The 20657-nt window shown below is 40.1% G+C and overlaps 3 protein-coding genes across 3 annotated transcripts; 2 read left to right on the top strand and 1 right to left on the bottom strand.

Annotated features, from left to right (window-relative positions):
* Nucleotides 1-896: 896 nt before the first annotated feature.
* chchd5 (coiled-coil-helix-coiled-coil-helix domain containing 5) lies at nt 897-2878 on the bottom strand. Its single transcript, XM_030090543.1, has 4 exons — nt 2781-2878; nt 2436-2576; nt 2207-2358; nt 897-1246 (listed from the first exon to the last, which is right to left on the bottom strand). Coding segments are annotated over exons 1-4 (324 nt in total). The 5' UTR covers nt 2783-2878; the 3' UTR covers nt 897-1217.
* A 390-nt stretch (nt 2879-3268) lies between these two features.
* Nucleotides 3269-12489, top strand: atp13a1 (ATPase 13A1). The gene is made up of 25 exons (XM_030090487.1): nt 3269-3748; nt 4394-4483; nt 4739-5002; nt 5104-5259; nt 5619-5688; nt 5774-5880; nt 6243-6372; nt 6493-6548; nt 6672-6798; nt 6913-7050; nt 7156-7276; nt 7449-7606; nt 7773-7948; nt 8036-8146; nt 8273-8398; nt 8488-8596; nt 8681-8874; nt 8992-9088; nt 9184-9368; nt 9581-9695; nt 9793-9989; nt 10121-10263; nt 10461-10572; nt 10671-10814; nt 10902-12489. Exons 1-25 carry the CDS (start codon nt 3395-3397, stop codon nt 11010-11012), a joined length of 3591 nt encoding a protein of 1196 aa, XP_029946347.1. The 5' UTR covers nt 3269-3394; the 3' UTR covers nt 11013-12489.
* A 1250-nt stretch (nt 12490-13739) lies between these two features.
* On the top strand, nt 13740-16868 carry dsn1 (DSN1 component of MIS12 kinetochore complex). The gene is made up of 11 exons (XM_030090526.1): nt 13740-13786; nt 13976-14012; nt 14122-14383; nt 14462-14535; nt 14790-14862; nt 14969-15050; nt 15153-15209; nt 15357-15428; nt 15504-15651; nt 16120-16207; nt 16310-16868. Exons 1-11 carry the CDS (start codon nt 13752-13754, stop codon nt 16405-16407), a joined length of 1026 nt encoding a protein of 341 aa, XP_029946386.1. The 5' UTR covers nt 13740-13751; the 3' UTR covers nt 16408-16868.
* The last annotated feature ends 3789 nt before the right edge of the window (nt 16869-20657 follow it).

Below are 20657 nucleotides of genomic sequence, written 5' to 3'. Positions count from 1 at the left end.
CACTTTCTGTAATAATTTTATTCTTGAAAAGATTATATTAAATGCTGTTAGGTAGATACTTTGTACCTTCTTCTGTGATCATCAACCAGTATTTAAACTGTAGCATGAGATTTATGTGCCACGACATAGGTCTAAATAAAAATAGCCTCCAAATTTAAGTTGGATAGCAAGTGTTGCAGAAAGCATCGGGATCAGACTCACACTGTGGTGCAGAGTAAAAATAGAATTAGTGATACTTGTTTCATTTAGATGCCAGTGATTGACTACAGCCTGTGACTTTCATTTGACATTATGTTGGACTCTGATAACCGACTCAGTGTTTTTACAGTGATCTTATTGTGAATGTAACTTATTTGTGTGGTATTAGATGAGTTCCTCTCTTACTTTCTGTTCAGTGACTGCTAGGTGATGTGCTTTGAATGTAATGTTGCCGTATCTTCAATACAATCTGCGGTTTCATCTTTGAAGTACACTCGACTTTTTTTTTTTTGTCCACAAAACAATAAATGGCGGCGGAACACACATCACTTGCTCATCTAGTGTGACCCAACTGTGCAATTCAAAAGAAAGGAATCCGTTTCTTTACAATTACTCCCCTTGAAGCTTTAATAATTGAACCAGAAAATATCTGTTCCGGTAGGTGGTCACAGGGTTCATAACTCATCAGCCTCCCTGTTTCTTTCCGTGGACCTGCTGATTAGAGGTAGACAACCTCCTCCCTGTGCTATTCTTCCCAGACTCCCACCTTCCCAGACACTTAGTAGTCGACTGGGTTTCTGGGGGAGTGATACCTTTCAGCTTAATATTTGACTCTGACACAGAGCTGAGGAGGGCAAGGGTGAAAGGAATAGACGTAAGCAAAAAAAAAACAGCGTAGGACCACACTGGATGAGCAATGGGAATCAAATGTCAGATTTAATTACATAGTTCATTTTTTTTAAGAAAACAAGCACACATGAATACAGATTATCCTCAAAATCAAACCAGAATGGCATGGGGAGTGGAAAAATGAGCCCATAAATGCATGTTCTTACACAAGTCTTCCAATTTGTATTGTTGAAAAATCTATTAAAAATATGTAATATTTGAAAGTTAGCTACATTAATCCATACAGAAAATAATCCTAATTCGCAAAGCGTACAGTCACATTTCTGGGACAATCTGCTTGACTTGCACCGATGTGAAGACAGTTGTAATCCGGTGAAGGAAGATAAATACTACGATGGCTGAGGTACTGGATTTGTTGCTGGAAAAGAAAGAAAAGCATTGGTGGCATGGATATTCAAGAAACATAATGAACCCTTTCTTAAGCAAGTGGCCATACATGGTAACGTCAGTATCTCTTTGTGTTTTTGTATTTTACACCGATGTCACAAATACTAGAGTGACAGCAAAAAACAATTGTGCTAAATATTGATTGGCTGTATTCTTTTTAAGTAATTATATTTGCATGGATATTTCGCTTATTTGCTTTAGCTAAGTATTTCATATTTTCTGTCAGTTTATGTCATGGAACCATTTATGTTTAAAAAGGGAAAATAACACTGTGCTTGTATGTGAGCAGTGTACACAGAAAAGTGAGGTAAGTGATAAATCTATTCAAAAACATACACCTAATAAGTCTAGTAAATCATACTTTTTTGTAATTTACACATTGTATGTATGTTGCACGGCAGGACAGATGCATGCATTAACACACAGGAAATCTGTGCTCGTCTTAAGCCCGATAAGAGTCTTTCTCTCTCTTTTAACCAAAAATAGTGAAACACTTGTGACCGCTTTGCAAGATGTCTAATTTTATAACTGATATGTAAAGGTGTAGCTTTATAAGTCTTGAAGCACAGAAATATAATCCAATGACACATTTGGGATGAAGTATTAATTCTATACATATATTAGTGTTTTAAAGGGTTAAATCCTACATAACCGCTATATCACCATTTATTATTCTGTGTAAAGACGATTCCATATTACATCCATTTTAACACATAGTTTTTAAAAGATTATATTTCATTGCTGACATTGACAAAATGCTCGGTGTATTCCTGAATAACTTGAGATGCACAAATAATTGTGATTTGGGAAACAGTGCTCTGTCGTCAACAAATAACATAGAGACACCTGACTTCTATTTACATTTCTGATCATTTACAACTGTTGACAAGTGGCCTTGAGGTGTTTGTGACCACTTCCAGAAGATACTTACCCACTCCACTGAGGTCCACAGTTTCAGCACAGCCCAGAAATCGAGCCACATGTGGAGAGCATGAGGTAGGTTGGTCCTGGTTTTGTCTCAGGCAGCTTTCGAACTCTACAAACTCCTTAGAGCAGTCCTGTCTGATCTTCTGGATCACTGGACTGAACACACGGAGGGATTCTTCAGAACTGTGCAGGAGAAATATTCAACGTTCAAGTTGTGAAATCATGCCGCTTACTGGGATGATGTACACTGTGCAACCTTCATCTTCAGCTCGTGGCACTGCTGCTGCCATGTACCAGGGTGGGAGGCCACACAAGACCCATATGCCTCCATTTCTTTATGACAGTATTTTGTCGTGATGTCCATTGCAGCCTGCCTGTAAGATAACAGAGGGACAGTTTAGGTTTGATGCATCCAGCTTCAACCTTTCAACCTTTAACTTGCATGTAATGCATCTGTAACTTGATAACACTGGAGTACAAATGAGCTGGCAAACGGACTTCTAAATTAGGTGGCTTTATTTCTACATATTGAAAGCGAATTTATAACAAAGTTTTAAAAAATGATTTAAACTGCTTACATTTTGCTCTTTGGTCGATCTTTATATGTTACAAACGAAGGTTACAGTGCTGCAATGGTTGGAACATGCATGTAGGATCATGTCCGGGTGGCTTCCACGGCGTACACACCCATTCCTACCCGATTGGGTTTAAAGGAAACGTTGTAAAATAGTTCCTTTATCTTATTGGTGCATGTTTATGCCAGTCAATACTTATCCACGCCCTTGAAATGACGAAAGAATTATTAAAGGGGTAGCCACCTAAACTCGGCATTACATTGATTTACCTTGAATTTAAGCAGAGAACGATCTGCACAGAGCATACTATTTCAAATAGATTTTTTTTTATTCGAATTGTAAGTTTTATATTGTCTTAAATTACAAATTTCCCATGTGTGTGGGGTGATAAAATGTGATTCCGCTCTGATTATATTCCGTTCAATCACGTTGTGCCAGATTGAGCATTACGTGTCTTTGCGTGCTGACGTATGCGGAAGCTATGGTGAGAAGAGAAGGAGCGATTGAAGGCAGGAACGCGCGCCGCTCCGTGTGTTGAATTGTTTATAAACCGGCTACAGCACGACGGGGTGGTGGTGGTGGATGATCGAGGGGGCCCGAGGGGTGAGAAGAGTACGATGAACGACGCCAAGAAGGATGGGAATATGGCTGCAGACGGAATCCGGGGACCGGGTGAGCTGCAAATGGCCCCCTCTGTGAACCACAGCCAGCATGACAGCGGCACCGGCGACGAGCTGGTGAACTCCGTCACGCTGTACAGGCGACGACCCCGGCTGCTGCACGGCACCGTCCTCCCGTTCTTGGCGCTTCTCTACCCGGGCTGGCTGTACGTGTGGTTAGGGGTGTACGGCGCCTCTGAGTATCCGGAGGCAGGCCTCCTGGCATTAGCCGCTATCGGGATCGCGCACGTCCTCACAGCACTTTCTGGCTATTGGTCCGTGCACGCGCACTGTTGGCTCACCTGTTCCAAGGTAAACATGAGTATTGGCAATATTACTACGAAAGTCTGAGTGTCTTGCTGGTGGGTTTTTAGGTGAAGCTGAACTCACTTTCATTTTCGTTTTATACCTCTGATTTAAGTTACAGTTTGGCAATATCAAACAAGCCCCCAGAATAAACATTAAATAAGACATATAATGGAAAAAACCTTGGCAAAACTAATTCCAGTGTGATTGCTCATTTTGCTGGTGTCTGAGTTGTATTAAAAATTGCACTGTTTTATTTCTTTGTAATCTGTACATCTCTTGTTTGGCATCATGCTCCCTGGTTGAACCAGTTTTAACAGATGATGTAGAAAAATGTCACCTGTTCATTATTATATTTGAAATACTCCCAGTCAAAAGTAATGCTACACTGATGAATATCTTACAACTGCAATGTTGCTTAGCATTTCTGAATGTTTTCTTTCTGAGAGAGTGTCCATGAAAATAATCTGTGCAGTGCTGTAAGTGATACGTGTCTCGATGCAATTTGTCAGAGTCCTCTTGAAATTCGTATTTCTATGTGTATGTTGTGGAATGCTTTGTGTGAAAGAGACAAAGTTTCAGTGGCTCAGAACTGTGCCATAAATAACCCTGACCTGACAAAGTGTGTGAATTTGTCACCTGTTTGTACAGGAACCCGACCCAAAAAAAGCTACGCTGGCAAAGGTCATACCTACCCCCAACAACGGCTCTGCTGAGCTTGTGGCACTACAAAGGGACCAGGTCAGTCCACATATTGACAGTCTGCATTCAAAAAGTTGTTTCAGTTGGAAAAAATGTCCCCAAAGCTCAAAGTTTCATTTCCTCAGTTGTTGGAAATCCATACTGGTTTTCTGTTTTGTGTATTTTTCACTTTGTATGAAAGCTTAATGTAGCTCAGTTTTGTGAAACTTTCGGTTTTTCCTCATAAGAATAAGTTGTGCTCTATGAATAGCTATATACATTGTTGTACGTGTTTTTTTTTTTTTTAAACCACAGGATGACACTGGAGGCGAGATATTGTCCTTTGAGTTTCAAAAGATTCGCTACATCTTTGATGACAAAGAGAAGAAATGTTTCCTTCCGGTCGCGTTCCCCATCAACAATCCAATGGGCTACTTTCAGTCCTGGCGTGGCTATCAGGAGGAGACTGAGCTCCGAGCTGCAGAAAAACGCTACGGCACCAATCGTGCCGAGATGGTGGTGCCAGATTTCCTGGAGCTCTTCAAAGAGAGGGCTACAGCTCCTTTTTTTGTTTTCCAGGTATGCATTTGTGTATATATTTTTTATTTTTTTATGGCTTTCACTAAAAATACTGTGAAATATTACATGTTTCAAATCATTTTCTTTGTACTATCCACCAGGTGTTCTGTGTTGGGCTTTGGTGTCTGGATGAGTACTGGTACTACAGTGTTTTCACGCTCTTCATGCTGGTGGCTTTTGAAGCCTCTTTGGTTCAGCAGCAAATGAGGAATATGTCTGAGATCCGTCGCATGGGGAACAAGCCGTACATGATTCAGGTAGGCCTTGAGCAACCTGTTTTTGTTTTCATTTTTTTCACAATGCTGATTGTCAAACAATTCAGAATACAAATGAATGTTGACTGATCAATCTGTGCCAAGTCTCAATATTATAATACTGTGAAGATGAATTATTTAAATCTACCAATGAACAGCGGTTTAGGAATACCCTCACTTTTCCAGAACCATGAACCTGTAACTGGATTTAGAGATGTTATAGAGTGATTACAGTGTGTGTTAATGTGTGCAGTATAAACAACATGCTGCAGCTTGTAGAGTCTCACCTCATGGGATCGCATGCTTGTCGTGATTTTAGTTATTGGCGTTATTTAAATTCAGTCGTGTTCATTCTGCCACAGGTGTATCGCAACAGAAAGTGGAGACCTATTTCGAGCGATGAGCTTGTCCCTGGAGATATTGTCTCAATAGGTCAGTATACACTCACTGTTTTAAACAGTCTTCATCACAAACCTTTATCTGGGTGTATTTAAGTCGGGTACTGTTTACTCTCCAGGACGTTCACCCCAGGACAACTTGGTACCATGTGATGTGCTGCTGCTGAGGGGACGGTGCATTGTGGATGAGGCCATGTTGACTGGAGAGTCTGTTCCCCAAATGAAGGTTACTAACTGTGACAAAATTGCCTACTGAGTGGGTTGCATATATTGACTGTACATTCTGCTAGTTCACCTGTAAAAGATATTGAAATTATTTCCTTTTCCTGACCAATCTGTTGTGCTGAATCACTTTAGATTTTGCAGATGTACCTAATGAAGCAGCCTGTTTGTATTTCTTACACTGGTTCAGACATGAACATTAGCAAACGGTTTAGTGTTCCATAGTTTTGTTGTATTGATCCAAATGCCAGCACGTGACCATCTTTCCATGTAACTGTAATCCTAATTGACCACCCATTAGAGTACAAGTAGTTCTCTTATCAGATAATGAGCTAAAGCTAAGTGCTGACAATATGGGCTGTGCAGGAGCCAGTGGAGGACCTGGACCCAGAGCGAATCCTGGACCTTCAGGCAGATTCCCGTCTCCACGTCATCTCAGGCGGAACAAAAGTGGTTCAGCATAGCCCGCCTTTAAAGGCCACCACTGGGCTCAAGCGTAAGTAATAGCCCCTTGTCATGCAAATGCTCAGTACTTCTGACGGTGTGTCTGTTGGCCATATTTTCAAAGTGAGGTGCATGTTCTTAAATCCTTTGTTTTATTTATTTTTTTGTGCAGCTGTAGACAATGGCTGTGTGGCTTATGTACTGAGAACAGGATTCTACACCTCTCAGGTGAGGACTCTGCTTCTTCCATCGTTATTCGGCTTTCATTTTGACTCCAGTATTGACAGTGTCTCGAAAGTCATGTTCATGTCTGGAACCGTAATAAATCCTGTTGTCAAACTTGCTTTCTAGGGTAAACTGTTGAGGACCATTCTTTTTGGTGTGAAGAGAGTGACGGCAAACAACCTGGAGACTTTCATCTTCATCCTCTTCCTCCTTGTGTTTGCCATCGCTGCAGCTTTGTATGTGTGGGTAGAAGGTAAGGAAAAATTCATGACAATATTAATTCTTTTTATGCATTTCTGTAACTGAGGGGAAAAATGGAGTCCTTTATGTCTACTTAGTGTTTTCTGGTTTTGTGCCACCGCTTCAGGGACCAAGGACATCAGCAGGAACCGCTACAAGCTGTTTCTGGAGTGCACACTTATTCTCACCTCCGTGGTTCCACCTGAACTCCCCATAGAGCTGTCTCTAGCGGTGAACACATCTCTTATCGCACTGGCTAAACTATGTAAGTCTGTGGATGTGAATTTGTCTCGTCTTTTTTCAAAGTCTTTTATGATACAGCCTGCAGCTGCTGCATTTCATCTGACTGTGTTTTCATGCCTCTGCTCAGACGTATTCTGCACGGAGCCCTTCAGGATACCGTTTGCGGGGAAAGTGGAGGTTTGCTGCTTTGACAAAACGGGAACATTGACCAGTGACAGTCTGGTGGTACGAGGAGTAGCAGGACTCAGGTAACCACTGACAGCTCGTAATTCAATTTGCTCCACTCATATACTTACAGATATCAACTACCCAAAAAAAGAGCGCTTTGCTATAAATATTACATCACTTGTCCTAATTCTATATACAACAGCTCTTCATGTAGCTTCTTTTTATTGCATTAACTGATTTTGTTTATGGCAGGGAGGGGAAGGAGGTGATGCCTGTATCTGAAATACCAGTGCAGACGCATCGAGTGGTGGCCACCTGTCACTCTCTGGTCACTCTGGATGATGGACAGCTAGTTGGAGATCCACTGGAAAAAGCAATGCTGACTGCTGCTGACTGGACACTCACTAAAGGTATGGGCAGAATGGCCTCCGTGTGATATATTGGTGTGTGTATGAAAATGTAGTTTGTAGAGTTAGTTTTCAGATAATTAATGTTAGTATTATTTGTCATTTGTTTTTGTTAACAGAGATGCTTGGAAATGTGTGTCTTAACTCACTCTTGTCTTTTTCTGAGCAGATGAAAAGGTGTTTGCACGTGGCATTAAAACCCAGGGGCTAAAGATCCACCAGCGTTTCCACTTCGCCAGCGCTCTGAAGAGGATGTCAGTCCTGGCCTCATATGAGAAAATGGGTTCCACTGAGCTCTGCTACATCTCGACCGTTAAAGGAGCGCCAGAGACACTCAGAGGGATGGTACGTAGGGATGAAACTATCCTTGATTTATAATTAAATTGTAATTATTTTATGATTAAAAGTGTTATAATAAGGCTGTTATTGTAGTTTTCAGAATGCCCTGCAAGTTATGATAAAGTTCACAAGGAAATGTCACGTGAAGGGGCTCGAGTTCTGGCCTTGGGCTACAAGGAGTTGGGACACCTCAGTCACCAGCAGGTTCTGACTTTAATTTTCTCAAAATTGTGATACAATTTGTCCAGAAAAAGTTTTTTTTTTCTTACAGGAATTGTGCTAATGTCTGTTTTGGGTGTTTCTTTGTCTTTCTTTTTGGGCAACACAAAGGTCCGAGAGATGAGTCGGGATGCGCTGGAGTGTGACCTGCATTTTGCTGGGTTCATGGTCGTGTCCTGTCCCCTCAAGAGTGACAGCAAGGCCGTTATCCGAGAAATCCAAGAAGCATCTCATCATGTAAAATACAATCATGCAAAGATGTGCACATGTACTGAAGCAGCATACATTTTGGATAGGTTGTTCATTAGTTTCTTTTCTGCATTTAGGTGGTGATGATTACAGGCGATAACCCCTTGACGGCGTGCCATGTAGCCAGGGAGCTCCATTTCATCAAGAAAGAACACACACTTGTGTTACAGCCGTGTGCTGAACAAGGTAAGATTGAGAGTTTAGTTTTTTCAAAATCAATTCACTCAAAGGTTGCATCTGGTGCAGAATGATATGTTTTTGTTTTTACAGGTCAATGGCAGTGGGAATCTATCGATGGCAGTGTGTGCATACCGCTGCCCCCACCTTCCGTTTCTTCATTCGTGCGGCAGTTTGACTTGTGTGTAACAGGAGAAGGACTGGCAAGGCTAAGCTGCGACCCTCGCCTACTTCACACCCTGTTGCCTCATATACAAGTGTTTGCCCGTGTCAGTCCAAAACAGAAGGTAAATCCTCAAACAACTGCTTTGTACACTTTGAAAAATATAATCAATCTGTGCAATGTTGTGTGATAGTGGTTGCATTTTATGTAACTTTTTCTTTATTAACTTCCTTTATTTAAGGAGTTTGTCATCACCAGTCTAAAGGGGATGGGGTATGTGACGCTGATGTGCGGCGATGGCACTAATGACGTGGGAGCTCTCAAACATGCACACATAGGTAAAATTCATCACCAATACATCTAAAAACCCAAATCCTCACTCCTAACTTCAACAGTATTAAAGCATTAGAATTTTGTTTTTTTATTTTCCCAGGTGTTGCTCTGCTAGCCAACGCTCCGGAGCGCATGCCTGAAAAAAAGAAACGGGGCAGAGAAAAAGAGGCATCCACTTCAGAATCGAGACCTTTACCCCCCGTCAGTTCAGGAGCCAAGCTCAGCTCCAGGGCAGCTCGACAGCGGATGATGGCTCAGAGAGAAGAGCAGCTCGCTGCACAAAAGGTGTCTGTCTGTGGTTTGCTGCAAGTAACAGTGCCTGAGTTTAAAAGCTAATTTATAGTCTCTCATCGTCTGGATGTATCGTGCCAGCCTGCCATCCCATTGTATGATTCTGACTTCACTTATGAAAGCTAAACAAAAAAAAGTTAGTTCCTTATTAAAATGCAAGTTTTGTGCTCAGGTAAATTAATGTTTGTTTGTTTTTTTTGTAACAGGAGAGGATCAATCAAGTCTTACGGGAACTTGAAGAGGATCAAGTCCAAGTCGTTAAACTGGGCGATGCCTCCATTGCCGCCCCCTTCACCTCAAAACTATCATCCATACAATGCAGTGAGTCACAGGCAATTTCTACTGAATGCAGAGTTTCATAACAGTCTCCTTTTTTTTTTTTAGCTGCTTCCCTAATTTGCAATATGTTTATTTTCAGTCTGCCATGTGATAAAGCAAGGCCGTTGCACTCTGGTTACAACACTCCAGATGTTCAAGATCCTGGCTCTCAACGCCCTTGTGCTGGCCTACAGTCAGTCTGTACTCTACCTCGAGGGAGTCAAGTTCAGTGACTTCCAAGCAACCTTGCAGGGTCTGCTCTTAGCCGGATGCTTTCTCTTCATCTCCCGATCAAAGGTTAGAATTTAGATTGCAAACAGAAATTCACATGTTTGTCATCCACAGAATGAAACTGTTACTAAATGGATGTTTTTTTGTCATGTAACATGTTGCCAATAACAGCTTTTTTTTTCCTCCTATCTCCACAGCCACTGAAAACACTGTCTCGAGAACGGCCGTTACCAAACATTTTCAACCTTTATACAGTGTTGACTGTGTTGCTGCAGTTTGCTGTCCACTTTTGCAGCCTTGTGTATCTTTACAAAGAAGCACAGAGCAGAAGTCCACCCAGGTAAATCAGTTGTTGACAGTATTGGTGGTGTTTCTTATGGGTAATGCACACTGCTTCATCAAGTTGTAAAATTTAATTCATTACTTTTAAGGCATTTGATGTACAACTTCAAGCATTTATGCTTTCACAACTATGCTGTTATTCATGGAACTAAATGAATACATCCTGAAATGCTACATGTCTTTTCTTTATTGCAGGGCGGAGCAGTTTGTAGACCTGTATAAAGAGTTTGAACCCAGTCTCATCAACAGCACCGTGTACATAATGTCAATGGCCATGCAGATGGCCACCTTTGCCATTAATTACAAGGTAATTCTTTCCAACAGTATTATTTTCTCTTATGCTTTTGCTCTTTTTGTGTATTTCGTAAACTGGAAGCAACTTTTTTTTTTTTTTGTGCTGAACAGGGTCACCCTTTTATGGAGTCTCTTAGCGAAAATCGACCACTATTGTGGAGTATCGCCTTGTCAGGTCTCGCAATTGTGGGACTTCTTACTGGCTCCTCTCCAGAATTCAATGAGCAATTTGCTCTTGTAGATATTCCAACTGAGGTAGGCTGGCATTATCTCCCATCTGATACCCTTGTTACACTTAATAACCATCAAAAGCTAATCTGTTTTCCATTGTTTTTCTTCCAGTTCAAATTAATTATTGCCCAGGTTCTTGTGGTGGACTTTGTCGCCGCTCTGCTGGTGGATCGTGTCCTGCAGTTCCTGTTGGGCAAAGGAACTCTCAGGCTGCCTTCTTGAACTCAGTGCCAACAGCTACCGCTGCCCTTACCAACCAAACTGAAAAGGAAGAGAAGGCTTTTGGAGGAGGACGAGAATTCAAGCTGGTGTGACTTACACAAGACAGCTGAGAGAGTCATGGCGTGGAGTACTGTACTCTATTTCCCTTCCTTTGCCCAGCTCTGCCCTTCCCAAACTACTCCGGTTTCTATATTTTCATCAACTGTTTCTATTTTTTTCATAACTCTGCATTGTTTTCTACTTTTCTTTGTCTTCCCTCTTTCTGTTCCTCCCCACTGAGAGAAAAAGGCCATGAAGACAGCAGTATTGAGTGGACTGTGAGACTGTGCCTGCCCGAGTGAAACATACAGGCACAATTATTGGGCATTCTCCAAGAGAATTGCGAAAGTGTTTTGGATTTTTTTATTCCCTTTCTTGATTTTGTAAAAAGTGAAAAACATCTTTAACAGACGTATAAAGACTAAAATGTACAAACGAAGTCTGTCAAGTGTTTTGTCAAGTTCAGACGGAAACGCTGAGCACATACAACTAATCATGAATCACTGTTTCCACAAATCGAAATTAATGAGTCTCAGACCGTCAAATGTAATTGTACAACAGTGTTTATCTCATATGAGGCATGAAGTTTGGCAGTTGTCCCTAAGTTGATCAAAAACTACTAAAGGTCTGTGACGATTATATTTGTTTGTCAACTGTTACCAACTACTAATTTCCCACAGATGACTGTCAGCTATTTGGGGGGGGAGCTTATCCATTGGGAGCACTTTGGTGTTTACTCTCCTGCTTAATGACACGTCGACATATGAAGAATCAAACCTGCAACCTTCCGACTGAGAGACAACCCACCCTGCCAACTGAGCCATAGCCACCTATCTATTGGTCTGTTGAGGCAGAACCTGTACTGCATTGTAATTAGAGTGCTATAACAAGAGAATTGTTTAAACCATGCAATCCATTCAACTATTCGATAATCTCTAATACCATCTTTATCTTAGTTAGGGTCACATGGCGCTGATCTTAGCTGGCATCATGCAACAGGCACGGAACACCATTGATGGCCTGCTTGTCTACTGCAGGATTTATTTCTGTTACCGACTTGTTGAATTTGAAAATAGCTGATTTATAAGTTTCTCCACTGTCAAGGTTTAACAGATATACGTATATAAACCTGACATTTCCCAATGCCCATTTAATAGTAAAAACATGGGGACGGTTGATATGGAATATATTTTACCTTGTTATCTTTTTACTTATGGTCAAACTCGCTGAAAGGGTGATATTTAACAAAAACACATTTGATATTCTTAAAAAGTTTTCAAGTTTTTCATATGAAATTCAAATATTTTCAAGCACTCCATTGCAACTATCATGTAATTACATTACAGAAATTAATTAGATGTTACATTTTTGAAGAACTTCATTTAAGTGTGCTGCTGGCATCACAATGCAAAAAAGGAATATGTGTGTAATGTTCGAACAACATTAATGATGCATGCAGAGGTTGATCACAAGAACTTGGGTGAGTCCTTTATAGCTTTACCATCAAAAGATGACTGAATAAGGATACACTAAGGATGTTTTATTCTTTAACTTGGAATCTCAATAATTCTGAACTAATGAAGAGTTCTTTTAGATATGCCCACAACGACTAGGAAGAAAGTGACCTGTACCTGCGAAAAGGCATAATGAATGCTGCTGTGATTAAAAAGTCCTGAAATTGAAAGTATCAGAAAATCTTCAGCTATCACTAATTCAGCGTGTGTGTACAAAGATGATCAGAGTTGGAGGCTGACCTCTTGAACGAATGGCTTATGACTTTTTTTTGATTCGATCCAGCAGTATTATTATATTAGACCTGAAGGAGAGGATTCAAACATCGCCAAAGCCACCTCTGTGCACCTTTATCCCAACTGATTACATTTTTGTTCTTTTATCAGTTCTTCTATTTCCACAATGTCCAATCTAGACTTATACTATACTATCATACCCAAGGTGAAGTGTTGACAGGGTACACCTAGCCCAGTAAGTAAAATAACATGTTCAATATGTTTATAGCACCAAATGCACGACAGTCATTTCAAGACACTTTTGCGGAAAACACCCAACAAGTCTGGATGAGCAAGCATAAACGACAATGCATAAACGACAACTACCTTTTAATAATACAAAACCTACAGATCCAGACTCAGAGATAGAGAGCTTCTGTTTTTCTGATTAGGATTTGAAAAAGGACAGAAAGTAGGTCAAAGTAATAGCATCCAGCATTACAACTGTAACTCTTTGGATATCTCTCTCAGATGCTTTGGGCCATTAACAGGAAGCCAATGAGGAGAAGCTAATATTGGAGTGATATTATTTCCGATGTTCCAAACAAATAACTGGTCCGACTGTGTATCTGTAAACCACGCATGGGCAGCAACTAGGGTTACTTTGGGGTTTGCCCCAGTTGCCCCCTCCAAGAACTACTGTAAAATTAAACTGTATCATGTTAAGCCAATCAAAACCAATAAAAAAATAAGGTCTGTTGGCAATACACAACCTAAATAATGAAAGCAGCGTCCCAAGCTCCGAGGGAAACGGCGCTTTTATTAGCCGCAGTAAAGAATTTTACGAAAATTTCTCAAATCTCTGCCCGAGTGTTGCCATAGTGCTTCCGGGTACTACATTTCCCATGATGCTCAGTTCCGGGTGGGATTTGGACTGTTGGGCGCGCGCCGTGAAGAAACATTTGAAACAAAAATGGCGGAAAAGCAAGCGAAAGAAAGACAAGATGGGTATGTATGTTTCTTCTAAACATCACTCGAGATTAAAAATTGTCAAAACACGTTAGGGAAACGCGGTGAAGTATTTTCTGAACTGAAGCGACTGTGAGGGTTTTGCTGAAAGCGCGTACATTGCTCTGTTGTGCTTGTTACCACACCTTTTTGAAGTGACGTTTGTATATTTGCAAAACTTTTTTGCAGTTGTGCAGGTTTTGACATTACTGCTATCCCAGTTGAGGTGAGTCTTTTTTGTTTGTTTATCTGTTTAATTTCGTAAACTAACGACAAATGAGGTTGTGCTGGACGTCTCCTTGTTGCTTTAATGCCATTTAATTCTGTACACCAAGGATAACCCTGTGAAAAAGTCATTGAAAAGAAGCCCCTCCACAAGCCCCACTTCAGCCCCCTCCTCCAAGTCCCCCCGGCACGACACGGCCCTGTCACCCACAGCAACACACACACCTGAGGCCGGAGAGCAGGCGGAGACAAACCAACAGGCCATTCGGGCAGAAAACACAGCTGTCAGTCCCACTGCTGCACGGAGGAGAACATGGAGGAGATCCTCCTTAGCCCGGCGCTGTCTCCCTGCTCTTCCCAACCCATACCAAGGTCAGAGGGTGGATTTATTAAGCCTGTCCAAATCAGCAGTAATTTTATTTGTATTGTAACTAAAATTATCTATCTCAGCTTTGTCAAAGAGCATATCAACATCCTTACCACTGGAAGAAAGACTTGAGAAGTTGATGGAAGCTTCAATGAAGGTAAGTTCTGTCTGAAGTGTTTCTCTTCACTTGGTATGGGATTCCCCAGAATATCCAAAAATCCTAAAAAATTACTAAATATTTAATTGCTGGAAAATTTGTTAGAAGTCTGGAATTAATGAACTTTAACTTCTGATTTTTTGTATGCGTTTTCTACTTACTGTACTTGAAACAGATGAAATAATTGCAAATATCATAGTCAACTGAAGCCTTGTTTATTTAACTCTGTCTGATCACATCTGCTTTGTTTGTAGCTGGCATTAGAAAGAACCCAAAGTTCTCTTCCATCAGTGGCAAACATCTCATTGGAGTCTTTTAAAAAACAAGGTTTGAGCTCTATTTGTACATTTATTTGGCACATTTGTTTACCTAAATGTAACAGGAATATGCAGTTGAACTGATTTATTTGCACTCCCTGTTTTTGTTTGTGTAGTTGAGACAATACAGAAAGAGTGGGGTTGTCTTGCTAAAAGCCTTTACAGTGATGCCTGTCAGCTCCCTTCAAAGGCAGTCAGGTAATGTAGAAATGTCATCCCTGCATTCTACACTCATATTTAATTTGACTGTTCAATTGTTTGTTCCCACAAACTGATAGGGTGTACTCTATTTACTTATAGTTCCAGTGATCCCGCAATACGAAAAGCCATGGACAAAGTCCAAATTGCCATCAACAGGTGTAGTTTCTGCATCCTAATTTTGATTTTGAAATGTTTCTTATCAAGCCTGGAGGATGTAATGATAAATGTTCCATTGTACAAAGATGGTTTGACCTAGTACATGAAGTCAACTCTCTAAATTCTCTCTCTTATTTGTTTTTTTAGGCTCCAGAATGAAAGTGAGTCATGGGAAACCCTGTTGAACAAACACCGGAGTAAAGCCGAAGAACTGGAAAGGTGTGCTGTCACTGAGTAAAATATTTCTGCATATTGATGTGGCAGTATTTTTAACAGTGTTCACTATCTGTGCAGGATGGTACAGCAGGGCCAAGAGAGCGGCATTACCCTCAACACCAAGTCTTTGGCCCAGTCTTCAGTTTATCATTTTATCCAGAGTAAACCTGACTACCAACTTCTCCTTCATCGACAACAACCCATGCTTCACACCATCGAGACGATTGTACGTTTGAAGTTTAAATTTTGTTCCAACAGCTAAGTGAATAACATTTAATTGGTATAAAAAACACATTGATTTCAGTAATCCTATTAATATTAACATAAAAAAATAACACAAAAAAATGACTTGAATTTAATAACATTAATTTTCTTTTATCATGGCACTTGTGAACAGGTGGTAACATGTGCTTGCTTGACAAGTACCAAAGTGATTACAACTGGGTTAGAGCTTTTTTCTAAACTGCAGTTCCTATGTTATATTAATTGTTGGCAATGGTCAGAATAGAAAAGTAAGCTTATGAGGTTCATCAGCATTCAAGGCTCACTGGAGGAGCATAGTCTGGCCTATATGTTCTGATCCACCAGACAAACGGCCGTGGCATAAATAGCTGCACAGGTTCATTTTAGTGCTCATAGAAATGTGAGTGCATCTCGTTTTATTCTAATGAGATATGATTTTCTTTTTCTGTAGATGGACACTCAGTGTAAGATGGTTCGAAAGCTTCTGTCCATAAAGGACCACTCGCAGTTGTTGGTGAAAAAGACCAGCAGCCAGTTGGGTAATGATTCCCTTCCTTTGTAAAGTTCTCAAGTGAATGTTTTTGATAATGATTTGTAATGAAGCTAATTAACTTTTAATGTGGTTACTTTTTTTTTAACAGCGGCACAGGCAGGATTCCAGGATCTTTCTTGTGATATCAGGAATCTTATGGGAGCACCATTACCTACCACATACAGTCCTGATGGGAGCAAAGCATAGGCAGTCCCGCCTAAAGTGAACATGACCTTGTCTTATAACTGATTATTTTAAAAGGTCCTTCCTTTTATTCTCTTTTTGAAAGATAATTTTTTTTTACTCGCAAATAAACTTCGTTGTCCGTTTCGTGTTTCCTGTTTGGTTGTACAGAATCTGCAGAAAGGTGGAATCTAGGTAATGTATGAGTTTGGCCAGCAGGTGGCAGTGGCTGGCTGTACATAATGGGGACAGCCTTTGTTGAATGTAGTTCAGTGGCGTATTCTCACCTGTGCAACAACAAACTGTTAGTACTGGTCTTTGGGGAAACTCGGGTGCTTTTAGAAAAAAATCTAGCATGCAAAACAAGCATAAATTCATCCTTTTGAAGAATAAATGTATAAACTGTTCTGTTATAGAGATCAGGAGTCGTTTTTACTCTAGTAAAAGGTTAACCTGTAATACACTTTCCCAACAGGGTAAACTCAAAACAGTAGATCATGCAGGTTTTTTTTATATATATATAAAAATCAAATCACTTGGTAGACCTTTGAAATGTTCCCATTGGAATTCACTTTGTATGAGTTTCATTACAGCTTGGGTCTTGAATTTTGCCCTCAGTTTCCACGTTACGCACAGTGCGTTTTATATGCTCATCCTCGGTCACATCTACTCTCCTTTTGGTGCTGCATCTACTTCACTTCATCAGTGTCCCCTGACCATTCAGGAGGAGGCCCCTCCCCCATCGTGAGTCACCCCCATCTCTTGCGTTTGGCTTGGTCACTGATGCAGAACGAAGCTTTGACATTGTACCAGTCAGTCAGAGCTGTGTTCACCATCACCCCTATCTCCTGGACCCAGTCATTAATGCTGATTCTTACTTTGTTTCTCTGCAGATTCAGGAAATGAGAATTTGCAAGCAGAATGTGAGAATGAATGACTTTATCTGCTGTGCAGTTATGATCTCCAACATGCAGTGTGGGGAATTTTCCTTGCGATTGTATTCAGGGGAGTGACTGTAGAGCACGGGGACAAGCCAAGAGAAGACAAGTGAGGTTGTGACCGTGAGAGTTGTGAGTAAGGGAGGATGGTGCACAGCAGGAAAGATCGATTCTTATTTAGATGAAAATGAGGCTTGATGCTTGTGGGGTGAGAGGAGGGCAGCTTTAGCATCCAAATGAATAGAAGTTTCACAGAAATTACCCTTAAATGAATTACTAACAATAAAACACAAAAAGTTTTCAAAGAAACTGTCACAAGTCATTTTACTTGAACTAAAGGTCTCTTTTGATCGTGGCGTATAATGTGTTGAGAGGCTAATCACGTGAAATTGTGCAATAAACTGTTGCTTTAACAGCCATAATAACTGTGGTAAGATACAAATTAAAGTATATGCAAACAGTGCGTATACATGTTAATAAGAAGGGTTTTAATAATAAACAAATTGAAGGGGCTGTTTTTCTTGGTACATAATCATATGTTATTTTGGTAACACTTTACTTGAAGCCCCCCTTTATAACACATAAGTACATTTATAAAGCATTATAATGCCATTATAACACGTGTAGCTATAGTTATAAACATTCATAGATGATCACAATGCCAGGACCTAACCCTAACCCTAACCCTAACCCTATGCTGTATAGTGCTGTATAGTGAGTTATACAGCATTGTGATCATGTATGAGTGTTTATAACTACTTATAATGTGTTATACAGGGGGGCTTCAAGTAAAGTGTTACCGTTATTTTCTTTAAAAAAAATTTTTAATGATACACGGATGGAGCATTTGGCTCTTTGCAGGGTCAGTGTGTATTTTGTTAAAATGCTGCAAGAGCAGTCGGAACTGTGACTTGTACTTCTACATGCTCATGCAAAAAAACAGTCACTGTTTAGGTTTACTGTATTCTCTATTCTTGTTGTCTCTAACTTTAGATTGATTAGCTACAGATTGCTGTAGATGGATGGTTGGAGAGTCAGCATAAACCACTGCCAGTTTGGTCCTACTCCCTCATGCACACCCATCATCTCTTCTCAGCATAGCAGGGCTGGCTGCTGTTCTCCTCCACATCCATTCAGTCAGCCATTCGTCTTGGAAAGCTGTCTCTCTGATCTGAGTGATAAACTACAGCAGAATTGCCCAGTTTGCAAAAAACAAGGTCTCTTGTTTTCAATCTGCTGTCAACATTTTCATACTGAAAACTGATGGGATGTTTCATTCATTGTGGGGCTACAGCAGAATGATATTCTAACTCCGCACTGTTTTGCTTTGCGGTTGAACGTGATGCTTGAAAGTGGCACACTTAACATGTGCGTTTTGGATATCAGTGAATTGATTTTAATGCACAATTTATGCAGCCGTATGACACCCACACACAGACTAAATTAGTTTTTATTCACGATAATAGGTGCCCGTACCAAGGCTGAGAGAGCTTATCAGATTCATAAGCAATTCCTAAGATGAAACATAATCATGATGATTTTATCACTGGCATTAGCTTCACAAATTCTAAATGCATAGTCAGCTTATTAAAGCTAAAACCCGCCATATTCTTTGCATTTTTCATTGTGCTATTTCAAGTTACCAGTGAGAAAAAAAAATACTTTTAAACAAATTGTACTTTGACAACTCAGTAAATGCATTGAACATACTTTGTGACAAGTTGGACACAGGCAAAAGATGCAAACAACATCATAGTAATTTGAAAAAACAATGCTTTAATGTATGTGTAATTGTATTATCAGCTTTTATAAGATGGTTGTTAGTGGTCTTGCCACATGGCAAGAGCATCCTGTTTGAGGGTGTGTGATTATCTGTCTCTCTGTACCCTCGTCCAGGGAGTACCCTACCTTTGGTTCCAGCACCCCAAACCTGGATAAAATGGGAAAGATGAATGGAAGAAACTACACATCTTTCACATCTGTCCTATTTGGAATTCACAAACTCCCTCGCTGGTGAAACACAGAGCAAAAAGACAATCTTTGTATTGTTTTGCACAACTATTTCCCTTCTCAACATAACACCAAAGAATGAGTAACCAGAGACTAGAGAAGATTGGATTGTCCTTATTAAGGAAGTACATTCAGTCAATCAGAAAATAAAGAATACTTTGTACTGGTCACTGTACAACAATGTGTTCTAATTGTTTTTCAATTGTTATATGGTCTAGTCTAGTGGATAGCACTCCCACCTCACAGTGAGATAATCTTGGTTCTCTTCTAACCGTGAGGCCGTTTTATACATAATTTGAATGTTCTCCCATGTGAGTTTTTCTCCAGATTCTCCATTTTCCTCTCACAATCTGAAAACGTGTGTGGATTTAACCAGCATTTTTGATCGATGTGAATGTGAGAGTGGGCGATTGTCTGTTTTTGTTTGCAATATGATATACCCGGTCTTTGCCCATAGTCTGCTGGGCTCAGTTCCAAATTTAAAGAAAAAAAAGGCAGAACGGATATTTTTTCATTATAGAACCAAGCACTTGTTGCCTTAAAAAAAAAAAAAAAAAACTTTCTTTCTGGTGTCATATTGCAGCCTTTGCTCATTGTTATTGATTTCTGTTGACTTCTAGTTGATTTGTAGTTTTGATCATATTGTTTCACTTATAATCATTGTTCACATAAAGAAATATAAAGTTTTGTATTTGATTACTTGGTGAATGGTTGTGATATGTTGTGGCTTATAGGTACTTGCTTTCATGTATTTATTGTGAAATGGACTCTGTACAGGTGGTTTTGGAGAGGAGGATCTGGTCCAAACTGAGGTCCATCCTGATCAATGTCTCTCACACCCTTCATGATGTCCTGGTGAGCTGGTCAATAGCAGGACCATCTTCAGCAGCAGACTTATCCCACCAGAGTTCAGGACATCAGGCTCCTACTGTTCTTGTAAATAGTGTTTGTTGTGTGTATTCTTTTTGTCAGTTCCTTTCTTTCCATGCACATCTTGGTAGCCATTAAACCTTATTGCCTGTTTAATTTCTATTCATTCTTATTTGATATTTTGACCTCTTTTATTTGTTATGTTCTATTTTGTATGTGGAAATGCTGTAAAAGATTTTATTTCTGGCATTAAAATGTAATTATATTCTTTTATAATTATTTGTGTCACTTCAGAACTGGACTGGACTTCAGTATCCTTGGGTGTTGGCTAAACTTTGACTCAATCACAACCCTTCTGATAATAAATGAATACTGCACTTATCAAACTAATAAATATATTAAATGATGGCATGCACGTCTATCTACAAGCACGTTTTATGCAAGCATAAATACTAT

The sequence above is a fragment of the Salarias fasciatus genome, chromosome 4 (genome assembly GCF_902148845.1).
Source record: "Salarias fasciatus chromosome 4, fSalaFa1.1, whole genome shotgun sequence".
Taxonomy (NCBI): Eukaryota; Metazoa; Chordata; class Actinopteri; order Blenniiformes; family Blenniidae; genus Salarias; species Salarias fasciatus.
This window is presented reverse-complemented; position numbering and strand designations above follow the sequence as displayed.

Excerpts from the sequence above, each read along its gene's own strand:
- chchd5 (XM_030090543.1), bottom strand. Across the intron at positions 2,359-2,435 it reads GCACAGTGTACATCATCCCA|TCCAGTGATCCAGAAGATCA; the intron begins GTAAGCGGCATG and ends CCGTGTGTTCAG. Across the intron at positions 1,247-2,206 it reads TGTGGACCTCAGTGGAGTGG|CAACAAATCCAGTACCTCAG; the intron begins GTAAGTATCTTC and ends TTTCTTTTCCAG.
- atp13a1 (XM_030090487.1), top strand. The coding sequence starts at position 3,395 with ATGAACGACGCCAAGAAGGATGGGAATATGGCTGCAGACGGAATCCGG. Across the intron at positions 9,990-10,120 it reads TCTTCATCTCCCGATCAAAG|CCACTGAAAACACTGTCTCG; the intron begins GTTAGAATTTAG and ends CTATCTCCACAG. Across the intron at positions 10,573-10,670 it reads CCTTTGCCATTAATTACAAG|GGTCACCCTTTTATGGAGTC; the intron begins GTAATTCTTTCC and ends TGTGCTGAACAG.
- dsn1 (XM_030090526.1), top strand. The coding sequence starts at position 13,752 with ATGGCGGAAAAGCAAGCGAAAGAAAGACAAGATGG. Across the intron at positions 14,863-14,968 it reads GGAGTCTTTTAAAAAACAAG|TTGAGACAATACAGAAAGAG; the intron begins GTTTGAGCTCTA and ends TTGTTTGTGTAG. Across the intron at positions 15,429-15,503 it reads AAAGCCGAAGAACTGGAAAG|GATGGTACAGCAGGGCCAAG; the intron begins GTGTGCTGTCAC and ends CTATCTGTGCAG.